This window comes from Oryzias latipes, chromosome 12 (genome assembly GCF_002234675.1).
Source record: "Oryzias latipes chromosome 12, ASM223467v1".
In the NCBI taxonomy this organism is placed as follows: domain Eukaryota; kingdom Metazoa; phylum Chordata; class Actinopteri; order Beloniformes; family Adrianichthyidae; genus Oryzias; species Oryzias latipes.
Genome location: NC_019870.2, coordinates 3,011,934 through 3,026,759, shown reverse-complemented (window position 1 = coordinate 3,026,759; position 14,826 = coordinate 3,011,934). Strand labels below are relative to the sequence as shown.

The 14,826-nt window shown below is 43.4% G+C and overlaps 1 protein-coding gene across 4 annotated transcripts in view; it reads left to right on the top strand.

Annotated features, from left to right (window-relative positions):
- cwc27 (CWC27 spliceosome associated protein homolog) overlaps positions 1–14,826 on the top strand; it is a 41,102-nt gene that overhangs the window by 21,602 nt on the left and 4,674 nt on the right. The window contains exons 12-15 of one of the 4 annotated variants that reach the window (XR_002291285.2): positions 9,600–9,712; positions 10,735–10,838; positions 12,150–12,310; positions 12,404–12,532. Coding sequence is in view for 3 of the 4 variants with exons in the window: in XM_011481450.2 (XP_011479752.1) it covers positions 9,600–9,712; positions 10,735–10,838; positions 12,150–12,198 (266 nt within the window). In the remaining variant the exon portion in view is untranslated. Of the gene's footprint in view, positions 1–9,599; positions 9,713–10,734; positions 10,839–12,149; positions 12,377–12,403; positions 12,640–14,826 lie in introns of those variants that run through there. The other 3 variants (XM_011481450.2, XM_011481449.3, XM_004074494.3) reach the window with 3 other exon arrangements.

Here is a 14,826-nt window from a genome sequence, read left to right as displayed (position 1 = left end):
GGGCGGCTGACATGGGCCGGGTGCGGCTGACATGGGCCGGGGGCGGCTGACATGGGCCGGGGGCGGCTGACATGGGCCGGGGGCGGCTGACATGGGCCGGGGGCTGCTGACATGGGCCGGGGGCTGCTGACATGGGCCGGGGGCTGCTGACATGGGCCGGGTGCTGCTGAAATGGGCCGGGGGCGGCTGACATGGGCCGGGTGCGGCTGACATGGGCCGGGGGCTGCTGACATGGCCCAGGTGCTGCTGACATGGGCCGGGGGCTGCTGACATGGGCCGGGGGCGGCTGACATGGGCCGGGGGCGGCTGACATGGGCCGGGGGCTGCTGACATGGGCCGGGGGCTGCTGACATGGGCCGGGGGCTGCTGACATGGGCCGGGGGCGGCTGACATGGGCCGGGGGCGGCTGACATGGGCCGGGTGCTGCTGACATGGGCCGGGGGCTGCAGACATGGGCCGGGGGCTGCTGACATGGGCCGGGGGCGGCTGACATGGGCCGGGGGCGGCTGACATGGGCCGGGGGCTGCTGACATGGCCCGGGGGCTGCTGACATGGGCCGGGGGCTGCTGACATGGGCCGGGGGCGGCTGACATGGGCCGGGGGCGGCTGACATGGGCCGGGTGCTGCTGACATGGGCCGGGGGCTGCAGACATGGGCCGGGGGCTGCTGACATGGGCCGGGGGCGGCTGACATGGGCCGGGGGCGGCTGACATGGGCCGGGGGCGGCTGACATGGGCCGGGTGCTGCTGACATGGGCCGGGTGCTGCTGACATGGGCCGGGGGCTGCAGACATGGGCCAGGGGCGGCTGACATGGGCCGGGGGCTGCTGACATGGGCCGGGGGCGGCTGACATGGGCCGGGGGCGGCTGACATGGGCCAGGGGCCCTGCGATTACCGGACGTCAATCTATCGATCCCGGCCACCGTGGCTCCTGCATATGAATCCTGCTGTGGTTGGGCCGCTTGGACCTTGGTTTTAGGCGGGTAGGTTTTGCCCTTGCTAGGTTTGTTTGGAGGCATGTTGTCTATAAATTATGGACATCGGCCAATCATCAGACAATTCTGGGGACCTTGGAGACCTTCCCATCAGTCAGTTATCCTGCCGCTGCCTTCCTGCCACCCGCCTGTCCCTGGACTGTCGCCACGCGACCTCCGAATGTACCTGACTGATGAAAAAACAAAAATGTGCGGCTGCTGCAACATTTTTATTATTTCTTAAAACCTCAGCTACCACCTGCCGAATTTTCTGAAATACGTGCATTTAGGTCGCCGCGCTGATGGTTTTATGGGGCTTGAAAAAAGAAGACTGTGCTCCCAGCCCTGTCCCCAAACAAACAACCACTTTTTCCGCTGAGCTAGCGGTGATTGGCAAAAATGCTTTCATTTTATATGCCTATATGCACATCCGTCTTTGCAAAAGTCCAGATGGTGTTTGTTTTTGGGGGCAAAACGCAGACATGGCTCCAGGTTGATGCCATGAAATGGGCGCCTGCGTCTTCCCACTTCGCCCCTATTCCTACCTGTTCACTCAAAAAATCTGGGTTCTATTTTTCTATTCCATTTGGGAGTCTGATTACTTTTCTGAAGGTTTTCTATAAGATGGGGTCCAATGAAGTGGCGGGTCACTGCAGGGAAGACGGATGTCTGCTCGGACGGCGTAAATCTTAGGGCTGCTCTCAGCCGCGGACAGATATCTTCCTGCTGTGGACGCCGCAGCAGAGCAGGACGGGCTCCTTATGACACCACCGCCATTTGGAGCTTAAATCACAGTCCGGTTCAGCTGCGACACGCTGCTGAAGGTCAGCAGATGGTCCCACCCTGCGCAGACGCAGTGAAGGGAACACAGAAAGGGCTGCAGGTTCATAACATGCGATTCATCGTATAGAAAAGCTGAGAATTGAGCCGGTATTGGTCAAAATCAATGCATAAAAAGAATTTGACAGTTTTAGTTGGTAATTTGCAAATTTTCACTATTTCGATTGTAATAGTTTAATGAAACACAGATTTATAGCTGGCCATGTGTAAAGCCTGATCATCAGAAGAAGCAAACTTCTTGCTGATCACCATCTCTTTCATTTTCACTCAGGCTAAATCCAGAGTCAGTAGTAGATCAGTAGTCGTGGCTAAATCGATGCATCCGACTGATCTTCTCAGACGTCGCAGGCTGTGCGGCCGATCTGTTTGTTCCCAGACACCAGGACATGTGGCAGGAGGCGAGTGGTTGTTTCATTTAACCCTTTTGCTGTCCTATGGGGTCAAGATGACCACTGACGTGTTCTCCCTACCATGACAAAGGTGGATAAAGGTGGAAAGATTTCATGTAATCCATGGACACCAGTGAATATCACAAATCATTGAAGAAAAAAGGATCAGCGCACTGTCTAGTGGGTCTAGATGACCCAACTCCCAATGGTAACGTGCCTAGGATAGCACAAGGGTTAAAAAGAACAGCAGGGACAGCTCCTTCTTCAAAACACCCATCAGGTAATAAAATCAGTAATAAAATGAAAATGAAAGCAATCTCGCTGAATATTATTGACCCTCTCCTTCCGTAACATACCCTCTTTGAGGAAAATGTGGAAACTTAAGACTTGCATTTGGATGATGCTGCACATTCAGGGACACAGCAATGGTAGCTTTTTGGAGGCAAACTTTGTCTTTTTGATGTCACTATGTAAACACATAATGACAAGTGAGCATGCAATGCAAAAAAAAACAAACAGCAACAACAAACAAAAATAAATTAATACACGGACTAGATCTCGGTTGTTGCCTTATGCAATCAGTCGCATGCAAAGGTAACTCAGCAATCGTATTTATTTTTGAGCGGAAACACAGTTCTGTTCTCAGAGTTTATTGCATCTTAACCCAGCTTTGGAGATTCAAACGGAATTGTGATTCTGATCATTTTCTTGTCGTTTTGTGTCTCCAACTGGCCTTGGCCGGCACCGTTTGGGTTAAGGCATTCCGGAGGAGTCTCCATCCTGGCAGACATTCGTTTCAAGCGGTGTCGGAATGGTTCATTTTGAGCTAGAACTCTTTCTTCCTTGTTAAAAAACCCTCTGCAAAATCAAAGAAACTCCATTTTTTTTCTGCCTGCAACAAAAGACCATCAAAGTTACTTCTTCTGCTTGGCCAGAAGCTGCACACTTGGCTGGCATGTGCATGATATAACGTTCGATTGGAGGTAAAAGCAAATAGTCACTTCACCTAGATTTTCATCCCATAAATTACAACATGTTTCTGCAGTCTGGATTTCTCCTTCTTGGCATGGCCGTCGCCTCGTCGAGCCAAGAATAAGACGGCCATCCTGAAACCACTTTCCATTCAGTGCCCACTTGTCTCCGTTCCATCGAGATGCTGTGCAGATTATCCTCATGTGCTCTCCGTGTTTAAATCCACTCCGATGTGGTTTTCTGAGATCATGTCAGTAAATTGGCATTAGAAATTACAAATGCAACTTAAAAACAAACAAAAAAAAAACCACTAACGACACTCATCTCGTTACAGTTCGGTTCAGGAGAAGTGGAGCCGTTTATCTCGTTTGTCGTTCGCAACAGCTCTCGGTTGCTACAATATCAGCGGCTTGATTTGTTGCTCCCCTGAGCGGAGGTGACGGGAGCTGGGGAGGAATGCGCTTGGAAAGAGCGTCAAACGCAAAGAGAGAGCGCTCACTGACAACAGCTGGAGAGGCCGCCGCGTGTTCCCCCGCATGGGACCTCAGGGCATCATCAGTCAGCATCCAGCACGTCACAGGGGGAGGGGGGGGCAATGCAGCAGAGGAGGATGAAGATGAAGGGAGAACAGTTGTTAGTCTCATAAATCAGGGACATAAATTGAGGGCCGGCCCCGAAGAGGAGCGTTTGATTTCTGCACGGGAAAAGTGTGGCACCTCCGCGTCCAGCTGAACGTCTGACGGAGACTCCGGTCCATGTTTATCCACCTAAGTACACAACTGAAGTCTTCCTGAACAGGAAATAGTTCATCGGTTCATATCAGCCACACTGCAAAAAAATGAAAATCACTAGAAAGTTGTAAAAGTATCTGTCCACAGAGCAAGTCATTATTACTTAACCTAGAAATCTTTTCCCCCCAAATGTTTTTATTGACATATATTGTTAAGTAAACATATAAAAAAAATACATTTCACCTTTTTTTTGACACGTGGGTATACATTTTTGACAAGAAGTGGTCATATGAGTAGATATAAAGTACTTTTATATAAACGCAAGATCCAAGTGAGTCCAAACAAAAAGAGAAAACACAGAATGAAGGACAAGGAGGAGATATCCACCCGCTCCATCCCAGCAAGTCCGTCTGAGAGAAAAAAGTCAAATAAAACAGGAAAACGGAAAAGAAGACGGTCAAAGTTAGTCAAACGGACACCATATAATCCAAATAATCAATAAAATATTTCCATTTATTGTCAAATTTGGCCGTGCGTCCTCTTGAAATTCTTAATTTTAGAAAGAACATCATACCTCTAAGCCACTGAGAGATAGTAGATATTTGGAAGACTTCCAATTAACAATAAGAGACAACAAGAAATCTTTTAGGAAGAAATCAAAATCTAGAAACAAAAAGATCCACACAAGCATTAAACAAGGGAAAAGTTTATCAGTTACAAACTAGTGTAATAAGCGGAAACGACTCACTTTACAACAAAATAAGAATCTTGGTACAATTTGGCTTTGATAAATCCTCATAAAACCTAAAAGTACTTTTTGAAGATAAAACTAAATTTTTGTTTCCAATATAATAGCAATGAATGCCAGTATAATATTTGTTTAAACTCTAAAATAACATCCTTAAAACTAAGTGAGTTTTTTTTTATATTTTTTTTTATTGTCTGGAGTTTGGAGCAAAAAGATTTGGACTCATTTTAATAATAATTTTCTTATTTCTAGATTCTAGCTTTTAATATGACAAAGAAAATCTCAAATATGGTGATTTTTTTAAAAATGTTTTTTTTATTCAGCATTTATTTTACCATGAAGTCCCCTAAGATAAAATCGCTTTTTTGAGAGAGACCTGGCGAAGAGGCATTGGCGCACACACACACAAACATCCACACACACACACAAACAAACATAAAAACGTGGAAATAAAACACATTTTAAATCGGCTGAATTAAACACTCTTTGTTTACACATTTAGAAAAAAGCTTGGAAATGTGTAGAGCAAAGTGAAGTTGGATAGTTTCAGTGGCAAAGTTTTTACATGTCTATGATTTAAGATAGTTTTTTTTTTTCATCCCCGTGACATTTATTATCTCTTATTAACAAATTTGCATCTGCATTTCACATATTTTTTTATGTTATTTTTAATTTATGTTGTCATTTTGCCCAAATTTTGATTTTCGTTTTTATGTCTCTTCTTAAGTGAAGCCTTTGGCGCCCTGATGGTGTTGTAAATCATAAATAATAATCAAAAGTCCTTCATGACAACTGGCTGCACAACAGAAACCCACATTAAGTTCACAACACTGATCCCCCCCCCCCCCTAAATGAGACCAGCAGACTGCTCCGTTTGCCCGTTGACATCATCAAATTTCCTGAAGCGCTCGGGCGCGCCTGATCCGGGCGGGGCGCCCCTACCTGTAGCCCGCCGTGACATCACATGCTGTGGAAATGAAGCGCCCGTCCAGCCGGCAGACTGTGATCATTGTGTGGCGGTCGCTGACCTCATAGGCGGAGCTGGGCGGGCTCAGGGGCACATTAACCGCACCAGACGCCGGGGTCAGCAGGATTGTGTCTGCGCTAGTTCCCCCATGAGAGCCGCTTTTCACACCCCAGAGGATGAGGATTCATGACACCACTGTGTTTACAACAAACATCAGTCTCTTCATTCTACCAGGAGCTGAAAGAATCTGAAGAAAATCAAAGGATTTCCTAAAGTGAATTCACTTTCTGTAATCAGAAGTCTGTAGAGGTTTAGCTGGAATAGTCATGGCTTCTGGATTCTAATTATTTATACACTAATGGAAATTACTGGAACCACTACAGCCATGAATGGACAAATGAATAACTATATATGACACTTTACGACGTCATCAGGGAACCAGGGTGCTTCAAAGCAAAATAAAAAAGGGAGATCTCACTACTAAGAAAATAGCAGGAAGACCCAGAAAGCTCAAGCAGGTACAAAGAATTTAATACCATGAGGGGGAAAAAATTTAAAAAAGCATACAGTCCTCAGAGACAGCCTGAGGATCACACCAACACGGAGGACTCCAACAGTAAAGCTTTTAAAATAAGTTTAAGTGAGTGGGCGGCGCCCTTCAGGAGGAGTCACAGCCAACCTGGAGAAGAGAAACAAAAAACAACCTGACAGATGAAAGAGCAAAGAGGAAACGAAGAATAAGAGGCAAAGAAGAACAAAATACATTCATAAGATAAACTCCAACTAGCTCTGTGATGGACTCTCCGTCTCCCACTCGTAAAGCTGCTTTTCCTCCACTTCAGAATCCATTTATATCACTTTGATTGTGCAAGTGGTTGAAGAGTTACGGTAGTCGAAAAGAATCTAATCTCTGCAGGTAAAGCTCCGCTATTAAAGGGTTAAAGGACGTGCATATAGCAGTCATTTCAACATAATATTTGAAATAGTAAGAATCGTGGATTAAACTGTGAATTGATCTGGATTTGTGACTTGCTGAATAAATTCAAACGAAATGGTTCGGCCCAAACAGGCTGCTGAGGGTCTACAGAAAACAGAACGTTTGGCATATTTGGTTCACACTGACGTCAATGTGGTTCTTCCCCAGATAAAGCCTGGGATTGGAGGATATGCCTGCCTGGAGTTTTTTAAAAGATCATTAACACACTCACCTTTTGTCTGACTGACGTTTATCAGTATGGAAAGGGTTGACCTGCTTTTTGCTCTGGTTCTATGCCTTCTTACCGACTCAATGGTGATGAACCATCAGAAACATAAGGCAAAAAAAAAAAAGAAAACAACTGAGTCAAAATCCTGACAAAGTCAACACAGTTGGAAAAGTAAGACTGGGCGGTCCCAATTTTCTAAAACCACAAACACAAGATGACATTGTGTTTACATTAAATTGTCAAAAAGTGAAAAAGCCTTTGGGATATGTTTGAGTCTTTCCAGCTGAACAAACATGCCCAGATTCAGTTCAGTTATAGCCGTAAAACTTGTGTGGACTCTCTCAGCCTTTAAACCATCGACCAGCATCATGGAGGACCAAACCCTACAGGCCTCAGAAATAATCATCTGCACTACTGAGTGGATTTTGTTCTCAGTGGCATCAGCTGTGTTGGAAAAATTCCTAAAAAAAGTAAAGGTAGCGTGTAGAGGTGGAGCGGTTGACCTCTGATTGGAGGACCTTGTCCTTGGACAAGACATTGACTTCTGCTGGTTGGCCTATGTTCTGCATATACAGTGGTCCGTGGTGTATCGCCGTTCACCTTTGGCTTTCTCTGTGTGTGGCGGATGTTTAAAAGTTGGCATGTTTGTTTGTTTGTTTGTTTGTTTGTTTTACAAACATTTTTGTTCTCCGTCCTGATTGGCTGTTGACCATATTCAATCAATCTCCGTGCCGTGTCTCCTGTACAGAAGGCATTCATTTTGACAAATAGACATCAATCTTCAACCACCAATCTTTATCATCGTATAACACTGGACTCATTTTTCTATGAAATTTGAACCTTGATAGTTTAAACTGCCTTCACACATTTATTAAAAATAAAAGGTCTACTTCATAGATTTTGTCTATCACAGGTTATTTTTAGAACGTAACCCCAAATGGGACCACTGTACATATACACCAAGTTAGGGCTGCACGATATGAGGAAAACTCGCGATATTGGTGATTAATATTGCGATAACGATATAATTCGCGGTATATAAACAAATAGCAAAACAACCAAAAACATCATTTCCATTTCACTGCAACAGTTTAAAAATTACACTCCAAATGACCCTCATCTAACATAAAAGGGCTCATCTGATTGATCAACAACGTAAACGGGTCCTTCCGATTGGTTAAATGCATAAAGGGATTTATTTCATTTGTTCAATATTTCAAGCTGCCATGAGATTGTTTTAGCACATTTAAGGTAAACATTTATTGCGATTTTCGCCGTCTTTTGCGGTATGCATATTGCACAGCTTAATGTTGCGATAACGATAAATTTGCGGTATATTGTGCAGGCCTACACCAAGTATACTTATACTTCTATACTACCTATATTCAATAAGTATTCTCAATATTAGCTTGCAGGTCAATCAATGTCCCGCACTCCTTTGGTTCACAGACGTCCTTAAGGCCCGTTCACACCGGGACGAATTTTGCGCGCAATATTCGCCGACGTTTAACGCCTCGTGACTAAACAAAGGGCACCAATGTGAGTGTGCACACCGACGCGAAAAAACGCCACGCGTAAAAGCGTCACTTTTAAAAAAAAAAAACGCCTCGGGTTCGTTTTTTTGGTTTGACGCGCTGCGTCAAAAACCATACGACCAATGAGAATGGCGCTTTTGCACACGTGTCTGGAGCTTCTGAAGTTACAGTAAAACACAACTTGGGGGCGCTCAAACACAAAACTGTCTTGCTGAGCACACATACGTCACGGCGAAGAAGATAGACGCCAAGTAGCGTCCACACTGCCGGTAAGAAATAAGACGAAGAAGATGCACTCACTGACGAACATTCTAAAATATCCCCGCAAACGCTCATGATACATTTTCAGCTCTTGTACCAGTCGATAAAACTCCCCATGTTCTTCTCTTCTCATAACTATGGGATGTACCCAAAATCGGCGTCTTTCATCATTCAACAGAACAATAATTTATTCATCGCTGGAACTGGAGCTAGAGCTACTGGTGCTTGAAATATTCATGTTTTCTTTGTATGATTCTGACAAGCACGTAAATACTTGCTCTCTTCTTCTGAGTGAAAAGCGACTTTAAGAAGCCTAAAGTTGCGCAGCGCCACCTTGTGTACAGGAGTATTTCTGTTTTACATTAAGCGCCATATAATGTCAGGGAATGAATTTGCATGTTCGCTCAGCTCATCGTCAGCGAAAATCGCCTGGGTGTGAACACAAAAAACGTGGCGAAAAACGCTGGCGAATAACGCCTGGCGAATATTCGTCCCGGTGTGTACGGGCCTTAAGTTTGTCTCTTTCTTGTTCTGCAGTTACTAACAAATGTTTAGTCTTAGCTTATGTTAGTGATGTTTAATTTGTCCGTTCTCTATCGTCTGCTTTTGTTCTAACTCCCGCAGTGACAAAGTCCTCCTTTCTACAAGGATTTAGTGTTTGTTCATCCGCTTCCTGATTGCTGCAGTTTTTCACTAACCTCCCTGTTTGTCTTTGAATTAAACAGGAGAAATGAATTGGTTTAAAGTGATTAAACCTGATAAGCTTTAGAGCCTCCTCGGTTGTTAATAATATGACTAATCTAAAGTATTTTCCTTGTTTTTATTTTGATTAATCATTTTTATCTCATTTTAGTCCTTGTACAGTACTTTGGAAACTGTTTGTTTGGGAAATGTACTGTATTGTAAGTAGTGAAAGTGTTTTTTTTTTGTTTGTTTTTTGTTTTTTCAGTAATCTGTCATTTCTGTCCCGTCTTCAGAAGCCGAGCAAAAGCCCACCAATGAGGCAGTGGCTGAATATCTGGAGGGACGGAAAAAGTACGAGGGGCTGAAGACGAAAAAGCAGAAGAAAGGCTCGGGCCGAGAACAGCAGGTAACACATCAGAGTGTTGACTGACGTCAGCTGCTTCTAAAAACCCCAAAAGTAAAGTCCAGACATAAGGAGGACCGTACTTCTGCTGCAGCCACTTTTTGGAACCATCTTCCATCTCACGTTAGACAGTCTTCCTCACCACCTGTTTTCAAATCTCCTTTAAAGACCCACTCGGATGAAAATGGTGTTTTTAACGTCTTCTTTCTTGCATTTTTCTGACGATGGAGGACATTTAGGAAGAAAATTCAGCTGAAAATTGCATTTCTATTTATTTCTTTATTCAAATTGCTGTGAATCAGGAGCAGACAGAAAAAATGCTGACTGAAAAAGATCGTATTTGTGAAGTAAAAAATCTGCTCTGCTCCATTCTGATACATCCATTGTAGATGACTAGATCCATGTATGTCTGTGAAGCTCTGGTACTGCTCGCCGTTTTTATTGAATAGGTTTGGGGGGGGGGGGGGGGGGGGGGGTCTGAAGCTAGAGGGAGAGCATGTAAACGAAGATCTCTCAGCGGTAGGGAAGGAAAGGGGTGAATTTCTCGTGTCACTCTGCAGAAACTATGTTCTAGAGAACGACTTTTGGATAAAAACAGCATCATCATAATTTAAAAAAAACACTGGGAACGATTTTACAACAGATCTAAAGATGATTGGAGTGGGACTTTTAAAAGAAACACTTTTTTAAATGTGGCTTTGAAGACCCCTATAGGGGTCTTTTCTTATTTTATTGGTTCCACTTCATTATAAATGTAGTAATTTTATTAATTATGTGTCTTTTCTACATGAACGATTTGAGAGGATAGCTTTTAAACCACTTAATGTACATATAAGTGTTTTTTTTGTATTGTTTTCATAGTCTTTTAGTGTTTCCACGATTGTACAGCACTTCAAGTCTGCACAGACAATTTAAATGCTCTATAAATAAAGTTGGTTTGGCATTTTTACAAATCTGAGCCGAATCACGCGGATTGTGGTTTTTGTGTGGCGGCTAAAATGGTTGTTTCTCCGGTGTTGGGACAGACTCTGGCTCTGCTGGATCAATTCAAGTCTAAGCTGTCGTCAGCCATCACCGAAGGTCCGGAAGGGGACGTGGAGGAGCTGGCGGAGGACGACGACAAAGGATGGTCAGTGAACCGGACGCCCCTTTTCACGAGCCCAGAAAGCCTATTTAACATTTCTAATTAAGATAAATCTTTATTTTATCCCTGCGGTTCGTTAATAGCATATTCTCTAATATTACTACCGTAATTGAAGTTTTAAATAGTTCAATTCAATACATTGATAAAGTGTGAGTTCACTGCTGAGTTTACCTACACAAAAGAAACATGAAAATTGTTGTTTAATGTTTGAATATTTCAAATATTTAAATCATAAATAAATTGTAGAATATATTGTTATTAAAGACTTGAGGTCCAAATATCAACACTATAAAAAAGCAAAAGATGCACAAAAGATATTATATTTATGAGGGAGTTTTAGGGCCACTAAAAAAAAAAAAAAAAAGGAAAATTACGAGATTTTAAGTCATAGATTTACGAGAAAAATACTTGTTAATTTAGTAGGTTTTTCTCGTAAATTTACTACTTAAAATCTCGTGATTTAACAGTTATGACTTTCTTTCTCGTGAATTTACGACTTCATTGTCGTAAATTACATTTTTTGTTTTTTTCGTACACTGGCCCTAAAACTCTGTTGTATATATTGAATGAAAATCCAAGAAAAATTTGCCAATTTGCAGGTTTCAGGCCGTTCACGGCCCGTGCTTAAAACCGCTACTGCCTTAAATCCTAACGGTTAAAGTGGAACCAGAAAAATCTGACGCCAACTTCAGCGTCTAAGACGGATAAATAAAGGAAAACAAAACACTAAAACGGTTATTTTCTAAATGTAATAAGGAAGCTTCCATTGGAACAACTTTAACAGCAGCATCCTCGTAACATTAGACAGCCGGTGTCTTCATGTTCTGCCCCCCCATGTGTCAAAGTGTCCTTGGGCAAGACTCTGAACCCCACCTTGCCTCTGGTGGGAGGTGGGCGCCAGTGTTCGGCAGCGGAGCCGCCATCAGTGTGTGAATGGGTGTGTGACTGGGTGAATGGGACTGTGACTGTAAAGGGCTTTGGGCCTTCCAGGAAGGTAGAAAATTCAATTCAATTCAATTTTATTTGTATAGCCCAAAATCACAACAACAGTCGTCTCGATGGGCTTCGAAGTAAAACATGAACTTAAAAGGATCACGAATACAAAGAGTTCAATAGGAAAATACTAAAATGAACTAACAAACTGACTATGCTATATTGGCATCCCTAGAAAAGTATTCACCATTTACCGGTACCATTATGATTGTGGGAACAACCGTCACAATACATCCATATTTGGTGGAAAAACTACTGTTTTTTGTCTGTTAATTGCAGATTTCTTTTATTTTGAAATCAAAGGGCTCTTCTTCTGTTTCCTCTCTGGATCTGTTCTCGGGTTTGGACATAGCAGTCGACGCAGCCACTTTAAAAAAGTGCTGGATGGAACTGTGACAGGTGACCAACATGCGTCAGGAACGAGTTGGATGTGGTGGAGAAAAAATATCCAGCAGTTTTCCAAAGTAAAACTTCCTTCAGAATCTGATTAGAAATAAAGCAAAAAATAATGTGGGCATTTTTTTTATTATTATTATCACTCTGGGGCCCGGTTCCAGCTGTCCCATGGGCGAGCAATACATTTGTGTCTACTTCCTGTGACGTCATTTCCGGGTGAGCTATTCCCAGTGCTAGTTGTGTGACTGCTGTCCTCTTGTTTGGCATTAGCCTTACTACTATTGCTTACTCTAAGGGTTATCTGGGTTAATATTCACATCTAGTACCTTTTATTAGCTAATTCACCACTGTTAAACCGCTTTTTGTTCACTTTTCTCATTTTGCTAAATAAACCACTTCTCTTTACTTAAACACCGCTAGCCTTAGCTTAGAACCTAGTATGGCCACCACCACTCCTTCCGCCTCTCCTCCTCTCTCCTGCCCCATGTGCCATATGTTTAGTGATGATCCTGCCTCCTTTAGTGAAGATAGGGGTAGGTGTGTTAAGTGTAGTCTTGTGTTAGACTTGGAGGCCAGGCTGGAGCAGTTAGAAGCGCGGCTCCGCACAGTGGAAGCTAAGCCGGCTAGCCAGGTCGTTACTCGTAGCGCGGGCCGCGCTACCAGGGCTAACTTAGCTAGCACCCCAGCGCCCTCCCAACAGCCGGGAGACAGTCAGGGGTTTGTACCGGTTGGGAGGAAACATAGTGCTAAACGCAAAAACTTAGAGCACCCGAGACTCCACGTTAGTAATAGGTTCTCCCCCCTCAGCGACACACCCGCTGAACACTCAACTCTGGTTATAGGCTCTTCTGAAGTTAGAAACGTGGAGCTCCCAGCGGCTACAGTCAGGTGTTATCCGGGGGCCAGAGTTGGTGACATCGAGGGGAACCTTAGGATGTTAGCTCAGAGTAAGTCCAGGTTCCGTCGAGTCGTGATTCACGCAGGCGGTAATGATGCCCGAGTTAATTACTGATAACAATCTTAGTCTTTTAGCCTTAACAGAAACTTGGCTCCATCAGGATGACTATGTTAGATTGAATGAAGCAACCCCCCCCACTTATGCTAACTATCAGAAATCCAGGATTTCAGGGAAAGGAGGTGGTTTGGCAGTAATATCACAGTCTAGCTTACTTCTCAGCCCTAAAGTTAAAAATGCTTATAATTCATTTGAAAGCATCATATTGTCTTTAAGTCACACAAACAGGAAAACTCGAAAACCTGTTTTACTCATAATTATTTATCGCCCCCCCAGGCCCATATTCAGAATTTTTAACTGAGTTTTCCGACTTCCTATCGACTATTGTCTTAGATTCTGATCAAATTATAATATTAGGGGATTTTAATATTCATGTTGATGACCCCAGTGACTGCCTAGGAAAGGCTTTTGCAGCTTTATTAGATGATGTTGGTTTCACCCAAAGTGTGAATGAACCCACTCACTGTCATAAGCACACCCTGGACCTTGTTCTAACCCATGGTATAGAGATCAGCCAGCTGAGTGTCCTTCCTCTTAACCCCATCATTTCTGATCACTTTATGATTACCTTCCAGCTTACACTGGAACATCCTTCTGCCCCAGTGAGTAAGAAACAGCTTAGAAGAACCTTAACTGACCGTTCTGTGTCTGAGTTTAAACACACAGTTCAGCCAGTACTTAGTGATATTCTGAGAAAATACTCTGAGACCAGCTCCCATAGTATCAGTCCTAGTATAAATGACCACTTTGTTAATGATGCCTTACAAGCCCTCAGGAGTACACTCGATGTTGTTGCCCCCTTGAAACCTAAGTTCGTCAGACAAAACCGAGTAGCACCGTGGTTTAACGCTGAAACTCGTTCTCTTAAACGAGAAACCCGTAAGTTGGAAAGAGAATGGCGCCGCTCCGGTTCAGAGCAGTCTCTGGATATCTGGAAACATAGCCTATTAAATTATAAAAAAGCTCTGCGTAGAGCTAGAAGCCAGTACTATTCAACCTTAATATCAGAGAATGGAAACAATCCAAGATTTCTTTTTAGCACTATAGCTAAATTAACTCGCAGTCAGAGCTCAGTAGAACCACATGTTCCTGTTTCTCTCAGCTCTGATGATTTTCTTACATTTTTCGATAGTAAAATCTCAAATATTAGACATAAGTTAAATCAAGTTATTCCTACTATCAGCCCAGAACAGGCTGAAGCGGTAGAAATGGAGGCATCCATAGAAACCTCTGTAACATTAGACTGCTTCACTGCTGTGGATCAAGCGGAAATAACATCAATTATTACGTCCTCCAAATCCTCAACGTGTCTGTTAGACCCAATTCCCACTAGACTTTTTAAAGAAACTTTTCCCCTAATTAATGATCCCATATTAACAATGATAAATACCTCTCTGGAAACGGGTTACGTGCCACAGTCTTTTAAATATGCAGTTGTTAAACCTCTTCTGAAAAAGCCCAGTTTGGATCCTAGCATCTTGGCCAACTATAGACCGATATCAAACCTGCCCTTTATTTCTAAAATCCTAGAAAGAGTTGTAGTTAAGCAGCTTTACTGCCACCTACAGG